Genomic DNA, 9,919 nt, shown 5'->3' with positions numbered 1-9,919 from the left:
AAGAATGAATTGTTTTATGTAAGACAATAAGGGGGAACATACCGTATGGTCAAAGACATTTTTTCCCGGATGAGGCCAACTTGAATGGCTGTGAAAGTGGGATGCAGTTGTGAGGGAACACTAAACATATGGAACAGTACTGCGAGAACATCAATCATAGCTTTGAAAGTACAGAACCTCTGCAGCTGGAAACCATACTTGCAGCTCATCAATATTCAGTTTCTTGGTGCCGCTCCTCCAGGCGCACAACCGTCTCCAGTTGCTTCGCTGGCATCTGGCTCGCGGCTGGACTAAACTCCCCGAAGTATCACGTGAACAGTGGAAAAAGCAAGTCTTATAAAAGGTAAGCACTGCTAAACCTGCACGCCTTTCTCTTCAAAGCTTAAGGAAAAAGGGACGCTATCGCAAAAATGGCGTATTATACCTGAATACGTCTTTATTTTACTTCTGGAATGAAACCCCTAAAACTTCGTTGTTCGGGAATCTCCGCCAGTGCACTGCGAACGAGTAACTTAATATAGAATCCAGATGTTGGAGTTTGGCAGAGGAGTCTAGCAGTTGCGTTGCTGAGTCGTCGTTTCCAGCGTGGTAAGTGTGACGGATGATGCCCACGATTCACAGCACGTATAAAATACGTAAGTTCAAATCAGGATGGGTGTCGATGCTTATTTTAATTACTAACTCGGGACTTACGATCTGTCCGTTGTTAAGCAGCAGTGCGCGCAATATTGTCGTTGTTCAATATTTGGTGCCAGCTCACGCTCTGGTTCTGACTGTTGCTCCCCCTCAGTTTGCCTGCAGTTTGGTGTGATTGGAATTAAATGCTTTCTGGCACATCAAACGTTCTGGTGCGATTTTATTAAGATAAAACGTTGGCTCTTTGTGTATAACATTTAGGTTTAAGTTTAAATATTATTATGGCCTGATAGCAACAGCCAAACGGTCTTTTTTATATCTCGTCCAGCCCCCGTCGTGAAATTTGAGCCTGTCTGCTTTCCAACATCGTCTGTTCTCAGTTTTGCCAATATAGGATAAACTGGCATTTATATATATATATTTTTTTTTCTTCGAGATCTTTTTGTTTCAGTTCGTCTTGTTGCAAAAAATAACTTATTTCCAAACTCCACGCGCAACATTTTGTGTATTTACATAGCTCATAGAGAGAGGTAAGAACATAGTGTATATGAAGTACATTCGGTTTTTGTTAACATACAGACCGTTACATAAGATTGCAATTACAGAACAAAATGTTCCTTAAACCATCTACACATGGGCGGGATTTATTTAACATTATGTAATGTAGTTATAAATACATACATACACAAAAAATTTGTGCTTTAAAAATTTTAACAGTGCTGTCTTTTTGTTGAGCCCCGGAATGGCCAGAGGGTTAGAAGTCGAGACTTTATTTCAGACGTTTTGATTTGCTGCCAACAGGACACGATGACCATGCAACAAAATGCAAGATGTGTGTTGCATTGGAGAAATGTTAAGTTTTGTCCCTGCGCCCTAAAATAAACAAAGGAGAATAAAAATGGCCTCGTCCCAACAAGCAGTGCTCACCTGTGACAGGTGAGGCGCTCCTTGCAGGTTTTTTCTTGTCTCCCTAGTGAGTAGTATACAGTATGATATTACAGCAGATACCCATAACTCCAGTATTATTCCATAATTATGTCAAGTATAAGTACATATTTGTATTTGGCGCTTCATACATATTACTATACATATTATACAATTAATTTAATTTAAAAAAATTGCAGTTGTGCATTTGCACGGCTGAAGAGATATTCTACTTAAAAGGGAAATACACCTTAATAAATAACTGGGTAAAAATAAACTGGTCTACTGAGTGACTCAGTCAGTAAAGTGCAGACTGGGTGGCACCACAACTAGGATATTATATGTTAAAGCCTGGAATATGTCCAGTTTGACAGGACAAAACTAATTTTGTTATACCAGAGATAGTGAGGTCAGCATGGGTTTCTTCGGCTACTGCTGCATTTTGTCAAAAAAGATGTCCTCTATTAGTGATACGCCCTTCCGCTGATTCATGTCTGCTTTCCTACTGAAATATGTGACCTTTAGTGTGGAGAATAGTTGTTGGCATATGGTCCATATCAGAGGAGTTTACACATCTCAGTTTTTAAGTCAGTGTATTCGGCACAGTGATTCCAAATTGGAGACAAAAAATGGCCATCTTTAAGAACAAGTGCAGTAATGTTTTTCCTTGTAAATGCAGAACAAAAGTCCATAACTGAAACTCCTGACAGATTTTAAATACAAATTTGTGCATCATTGCGGTGAATAGGAATGTCATGACCTATGTGCATTTCCTGTAGCACTGCCAAATCATACAATATATATATATATATACACACACACACACACACACACTCATGCTTTGACTATGCTACAACAAGTATGTAATTGTATGCAATTGCTAATAATTGTAGCTTCAGGTTAAAATTTACTATATACTATATACTACATTTAAACCTAAAGTCACAATTCAACTACCTACCCAGCTTTCTGCTTAATAGGTGGCTTGTTTAGTATGTTGCTAGCTTGCCACGGGTAGAGTTGTGTGTGCTGAAACCAGATCTAGCTAGCTGGACATCTGGAAGATGAATGTAGCATGAAAGTAAGCCTGCGCACTAGCCAGTCCAAGTTGAGCAGTCGGTCTGGAGTTTGTTTAGCTATAGATAGCTGAGTGGTAGGCCTTTCTGGAGATTGTCTACACGTATTGTGAAATACATTTAAGTGGTTGAAAGAATTTAAATCATATTTCCTGACTATCTAATTAGTATGTCTGTCCTGTCAATGCATTGTGACTAGTAATGCTCATGATCTATGATTTGAATATATGATAAATGCAAAAAAAAAAAAAAAAAAAACATACCATACGTGGCAAAGAAACACAAAGGTGATGTTATCTTGCAGTGGTGGAAACTTTTCACTCTCTTGCTCCTCATGGATTTGAGCAGTGTAATGGATTTGACTGTATAATTACTGTAAGATTCTGGTTTCAGGAAGGCAGCCAAAGACAATTCAGTTCTTGAAATAACAAAGCACATAGTCAGAAAAAAACATGCAGAGTTCAAAATGCACAGAATTAAAAAATTGCAAAAAAGCAGTATGATTGTACCTTCATTTGAATGGATTAAACCTGAAAATTATATGCCTGAAAATTAAATAGTAGGCAATCACTGGAAAATGAAGGATGAAGTTATACCATTTGTTACACATCTGCAAATATAATTCTGCCGGCCTCTGCATTTGGTTATTTTTTTTTAGCATTTTTGATAAATGGATCTTTAGGGTAATGTTCTTTGTGTAAGTCTAGACAAAGTCCTGGTAATATGATATGCTGTGTATATAATATAATATAATCTTCTGGTGACGTGTACATTTCCCTGGTCTTTCCTTCAACGTCCCGGACTCTCACGTGACTTGCATTTTGCCTATAGAAACAGAACCCTGGAGTACAGTTCTCTCAACTGCTATAGAAGATGTTTGGGTGACGTGTTTCGTTCAGTTGTACATCAGAGGTGGCCACCAGTCCTAATCCCCAAACCTCGACTTCTCACAGCTGCTCAAACTGTAGCAGAAAAGGGCTGTGTACTCTCTCACTCTCTATTCTGAGCTTATTTACGCTCATGCATGCACGTCTGCTCTTTGTATATGACTGCCTGGTTATGTAGGATTCAGGAACGGAAACAGGAAAAGGACGGCAGTTTCCACTGAATGTTAGCTTGAGACCAAATATTTGGTTAGCATCTCAATTAGAGCAATGATTGATTATCTGTCTACTTTAATCATACTTGTTAATGTGTAAAATGTATTTTAACTTAATATTAATAAATGAGAAACTAAGAAACTTATAAATGAAGACAACTTTTGGATGAAAATGAAAAATGAAAACGTTTTATGCCTGTAGGTAAAAATGTGATACCCCTAAAGGGAAGAAAAATGAATAGTTCATTGATATTGTCTTTCTGATCTAAAGATCACTGAGTGAGTTTTGATCTGCTGCCTTGCAGTTATTATGTGCAAAGAAAGAGTTGGGAGATTCATACAGTCCTTTGGGGAAAATAAAGGCTTGTTGGGTTTTGAATATATGAATACTGAATTTTGGGGGCCATAGAATATTTTGACATGAACTTAATAATACTATGCACATCCGTAGTATCCACAGGTATTGTATGTAAGGATAGAACGTGATATGAAAGCTGAAATATTACACACTATCAGCCCAAAATGCACCTTGTTCTTTTTCTTTTTTTACAGCTATGCAGTTATGTTAAAAATGTCCTCTTATCTTCCATACATCTATCAGATAAGGGAAACCCTATCTCTGTTAGAACATAAAGAATAATAAGGTAGCCCTTTGCCTGCACCCCCTTAAGAAGTGTAATACTCCAGTATAGTCAAACCTTCTTAAAATACAATAATACATAGATTTCACAGTGGTGTGTTTTAAATACATATTGCAATATTTAAAAGCAACATTACATTATACATTTGCCTACATATTGTTAAGTGGTGTGCATTCCATGTCTTACCATTATGGAATTAGTGTAAAGGTCAGTTTATTTTTTCTGAAGCTTGTGTGGGGCTGTTGGCTCTGGTCGCAGGGAACAGTGACTTCTCCACTTAAGCATGCCGTAACTCATCTACGTTCATTTCCAGGCCAGCCCCGGGTTGCCAGCCGAGCACCAGAGGGAGGACGTGACGGCATGCTCTAAGGGGGCCGGGAGGGGGAGGCCCTGTTTCTCAAATACAGTCCTTCAGCAACAACTCGACAAAGCACAGGCAAAATGGGAAGACGGCCTGGTGTCACGGGGCCGGACGAGGAAGGACATGTTCGTGACTGAACACCGGGGACGGAACGCAGATCCAAAGTGCAGATCCAAAGAGGAGGGCTAACCATCATCACAGTTCCCCAGAAAGGAGAGAATAAATCTTGCATGGGAAAGGAATAGTGTGGGTTATATTAAAGGGGAAATTCAAAGAGTGGTTTTCACCCAGACACCATGAGGAGGTTCCACCTCAAAGGGGACCTTCTGTGCACCTTCCTCCTGCTGATCCTGCTCTGCCTGCTCCTGTATGCCCACCACGCCCTCACACCCGACTGGGACACTTGGAGACTTGATGAAAAGGCCACCAGCTCCCGGGCACTCCTGGGGGCTGTAACCGAGAGCCAGGAGGTGAAGTTGGCCCCTACCCAGGGCCCAGAGCGGCCCACCAACCAGGCTCTCTTCCAGTTCCACTTTCAGTCCCATTCCCAGTCCCGGTCTCAGCGCAAGCTACAACCCAGACTGCAGCCTAAGGCTCAGGCAAAACCTCAGGCAAAACTTCAGCTTAAGACCCAAGCTAAACTCCAGCCTAAAACCCAGTCTAAAACCCAGGCTAAGCCTCAGTCTAAACCTCAGGTGCAGGCTAAGCCCAAGGGTGCTCAGAAGGTCGAGCCACCGCCACCCATGGTAACCCGTCCACCCTTTGACTTCCAGCAGTACCTGCTGGACAAAGACAACCGGGACTTCACCCTTCTAATAGACCAGCCATCGAAGTGCGTGGAGAAGACTGGGAAGCCCCCTTACCTGCTCATTGCCATCAAGTCGGTGGCAGCCGATTTCCACAAGCGGCAGGTGGTCCGCCGCACCTGGGGCCGGGAGGGCACATTCCAGGGCGGAGTGCAGGTGGAGACAGTCTTCCTGTTGGGCGTGCCCCACAACAAGAGCGCCCTCCCTCTGTGGGATCGTTTGCTGGCCTATGAGAGCCGCACCTTCCGAGACATTCTTCTGTGGGACTTTGAGGACACTTTCTTCAACCTAACCCTGAAGGAGACCCATTTCCTCAAATGGGTGAACACCACCTGCCCTGAAGTCAAGTTCATCTTCAAGGGTGACGCCGATGTCTATGTCAACATCGACAATATCCTGGAGATGCTGCGCGAACAGGATGCCAACGGGGACCTCTTTGTGGGCGACATCATCTTCCACGCCCGGCCCATCCGGCGTCGCAACAGCAAGTACTTTGTTCCTGAGATTGTGTATGGCCAGGGGATATACCCATCGTATGCGGGGGGCGGGGGGTTCGTCATGTCAGGGTTCACGGCGCGTCGGCTCCACAGGGCCTGCCAGGAGGTGGAGATCTTCCCCATCGATGACGTCTTCCTGGGAATGTGCCTCCTGCGGATTGGCCTGGAGCCGTCGCGCCACGAGGGCTTCCGCACGTTCGGCATCGTCAAGCCCTCGGCCGCACCCAACCTGCAGGTCTTTGACCCCTGCTTCTACCGGGAGCTGATGGTGGTACACAGCCTGACCGTCCCTCAGATTTGGCTCATGTGGAATCTGCTGCATGACCCCCAGTTGACCTGCCACACCCGGATCGTCCCAACCGCATCGCCCTTCAAGTGGAGGGGGAAGACCACAATCCCACCCAATGTGCAGCGCACAACACCCCCTCCCCCACAGCTAGCTGACTATGGAGTAGAGGTGTTTGTGAAACACTGAACGCATAGGTCTTGGATCTCAAACTCCATTCCTGAAGGGCTGCAGAAACTTTATTCAGGATTTTATAGGTTCCTTGTAACGAGCAACTAATTTAAGCCTTGGAAACAAAGTGTGTGGACTCTAGCCAATCAGTGACTTAAATTTAGACACTGCCGTGGCCATCCAGGATTTGAGTTTAAGATCCCTACCATTGGAGACAGAAAGAATGGAGCTGATTGAGGGCCAGCTTGTGTTACCCACAGTTTTTTTTTTTGTTGGCCGCTACTTAGAAAACTCAAAGACGCTTAATGAGGTAGTGAAATTAGAAGCGGAGTTCGTAGCCACATACAGATAGCTCTTTCTGTCATTTCTATGATGTTATTATTTATCACGTCCTGAAGCACACTTCATTAAAGGCTGAAATTTTTTTTCCGTCCTGCCTGACCACTGAAGTTGTTGGTGGTGAGCCCTTTACCTGAATAAGGATGAATCTGAGAAAACAAGCTGTGATTTAATTAACCCCTCCGTCCCCCCAACACGGTATATTTTCAGAATTCAGGACCTGACATGCAGATTTTCCTTAAATCCTTTTCTTAAATATTTCATTTTTGTGGAATTATTTTTGCTGGCAATAATGATTTCTGTAGTTGGGTGGGGCAGGGGCATTTATTGAAACGGCAACATTAATACTGGTGGAGTATATGCACTAATTCGAAGATCATCCTGCAAAACAGTATGTGAACAACTGCGTTACTGCAAGACCTCCTGGGTGAGGCCACAATTTTGGAGCCATCCTCATGCTGGGAACATCAAAGATGTAATTACCATTTTACAAGCTTCTGTGAATTCAGCGAGTCGCTACACAAAGTGTCCAACAATCGTTTAATAGCTTCCTCTCTGTCAAGTCTTAAGCATACATTAGAAGTATGTGGGGGAAAGGGAAATGTGAAAATTGGTGCACCTGTGACCGGTAGTACCCAACAAATTCCATTCCACTGTGATGTGTTCAGAGACGACTCCATGGAAGCGTTTCCATGACACCTGGGGAACTCTGCTGTAAGGACGGAAATCATCAGGTTCTTACCATTGTTGGCTTCTCACACCTAAGGATTCGTTTTTAAAATGAGCAACACTGTAGAAGACAATCACCAAGGAATGAAGAACTGCTGGATTTTCACCTTAAAAAGCCTAACTGGTGTGCGTTCAACTTTTTTCGTTTATCAAAAGAAATCTGCTGTTAGAATTGAAAAAACTAAACAAGGAACATGTAATTGATTTTTCTACACCACCTACTGTAGGTTGATTCCATTACTATCAGACACAATCAATGGACAAAAAGAAAAGAGTGAACACTGAAATTTTTCATGATGGAAACAGTGTGCATGCGTTTCTTAGACAACTCTTAGAAAAAGAAAAAAAATCAATGCAAATGTTTCATGGTTTGGTTGTTTCTTTACATATTTAATATAATTCATTATTATACAGTGATGTAAAAAACTATTTGCCCCCACTCTGATTTCCTCTATTATTGCATATTTGTCACAATGGTTTCAGATATTTAGACGAAGTCAACCTGAGTAAACGCAAAACATTTTAAAAATTATTCTTTAATTTAATTTTTAAAAAGTTATCAAACACCCATATCACTCGTGAAAAAGTAATTTCCCCCTCAAACTGATTGCATTACCTTTAGCAGAAATAACTGCAACCAAACACTTCCTATAATTTGATATCAGTCTTGTACATTGCTGAGGTGGAATTTTAGCCCACTTCTTTTGCAGAACTGCTTTAATTCAGACAAATCGGTAGGTTTTTGAGCATTAACTTTTCTGAATTGTTTCTGGTCCTGCCACAGCATCTCTGTTGGGTTCAAGACAGATTTTGACAAGGACACTCCGAAACTTGAATTTAGTTTCTTTTCAGCTATTCACACATTCAGATGTGGACTTGCTTCTGAGTTTTGGGTCATTGTCTTGCTGCATAACCCATTAGACTTCAGCTTCAGCTCATGGATAGATGACCGGACATTCTCTTTTAGGATTTTCTGGTACAGAAAATAATTCACAGTTCCTTCAATGATGACAAGTCGTCCATGTCCCAAGGAAGCAAATTATTTCCACACCGGATGAGTTATTCCTGCGCTCTTGGAAATTTTTTTTGGGAGGCTGGCCGCTCCTGGAAAGATTCATCGCTCAAGTGTTCTCCTTGTGGAGATAATGGCCATCACGGTGGTTTTGTGGCATCCCAGAGCCTCAGGAACGGCTTTGTAACCCATTCCAGACTAATGTATTTCAATAACTTTCATCTCTTCTAGAATTACCTTTAATCGTGGGATAGTGTGCTTGTAGAAACCTTGTAGTGACTACCTCACTCTGATGGTGAGTGAAGTTTAGATTCAACAGGGCTGGTAGCAATCAAGCCTGGCTGTATTCAATCAGCTAAATTTAATTATCAATTAAATTTGTTTAATTGGTTGATTAAATAACTAAGGGGTAAATACTTTTTCACATGGGTGATATGGGTATTTGATAACTTTTTTCATTAAATAAATGAAATTTAAAAATGTTTTGTTTACTCTTTGTCTAATATTACATTTTGTCATGAAGATCTGAATACATTCAGTGTGACAAATATGCATGAATAAAGGAAATCAGGAAGGGGGCAAATACTTTTTCATGGCACTGTATTTATTATATTTATCATTATTACCACAATTTTCTTCACATATCAACAGGGTTCCTGGGATATGAAATGAGAGGACTCCATAGCATGTATAGTACTGGTACTTAACGCAAATGCCAAATACTATTTCCATAATCACCATTGTGAATTTCTCGCAAGTCGGGATATTCCTTAGCCCAGGGGGGCGAGTCGCGACATCCGTGTCATGAGGCAGCCAATGGCACGTCCCTGGGATTAACTCCAGCTGTGTTTATTGCTTTTGGACATGCCTTTTGTTGAATTCAACCTTCCCCCAACCTCCCCTCCCTCCCCCAATCACACACGCAAAAAGAAACAAATAAAACCAAAAAGTTACTTACACGACAGCCTCAGTGGTCCCAGTAAACACAAGTCAACATTATCCAAAATACGAGACACAGCATGGCACTAAATTTGATTGACAATTTTTAATCAAGGATCAGCCCATTTCCAGAAATGGGTAAAATGTACTGAACCCACAAAATAATATTTTTGTTTTGCTTTTTGTACATTTTTTTGTGGGGAGAGGGGAGTTATGGGGGACAGGGAATGCATACAATACAGAGAGAATACATAGCATCAATAAGAACATAACTCTGGACTATACAAATTTGAGTTGCCCGTTTCAAATTACAGTCTTGAGGACAACACTCATTCCAATGCAAGACAGAGCCAAATCCAGAGAAATAAAAAAAACAAACAGCCACAAACTGACCTGATCAAAG

The 9,919-nt window shown here is 41.7% G+C and overlaps 1 protein-coding gene across 2 annotated transcripts; it reads left to right on the top strand.

Annotated features, from left to right (window-relative positions):
- The first annotated feature begins 349 nt into the window (after window positions 1-349).
- On the top strand, window positions 350-9,624 carry b3gnt9 (UDP-GlcNAc:betaGal beta-1,3-N-acetylglucosaminyltransferase 9). 2 transcript variants are annotated; one of them, XM_064335436.1, is made up of 2 exons: window positions 350-588; window positions 4,690-9,624. In XM_064335436.1, exon 2 carries the CDS (start codon window positions 5,034-5,036, stop codon window positions 6,513-6,515), a length of 1,482 nt encoding a protein of 493 aa, XP_064191506.1. In that variant the 5' UTR covers window positions 350-588; window positions 4,690-5,033; the 3' UTR covers window positions 6,516-9,624. The 2 variants fall into 2 exon arrangements, with proteins under 2 accessions (XP_064191506.1, XP_064191507.1); XM_064335437.1 differs by having other exon boundaries at window positions 350-635.
- The last annotated feature ends 295 nt before the right edge of the window (window positions 9,625-9,919 follow it).

The sequence above is a fragment of the Anguilla rostrata genome, chromosome 5 (assembly GCF_018555375.3).
Source record: "Anguilla rostrata isolate EN2019 chromosome 5, ASM1855537v3, whole genome shotgun sequence".
Classification (NCBI taxonomy): Eukaryota; Metazoa; Chordata; class Actinopteri; order Anguilliformes; family Anguillidae; genus Anguilla; species Anguilla rostrata.
Note: the sequence above shows the minus strand (reverse complement) of the source record. Positions and strands in the feature narration are given on the sequence as shown.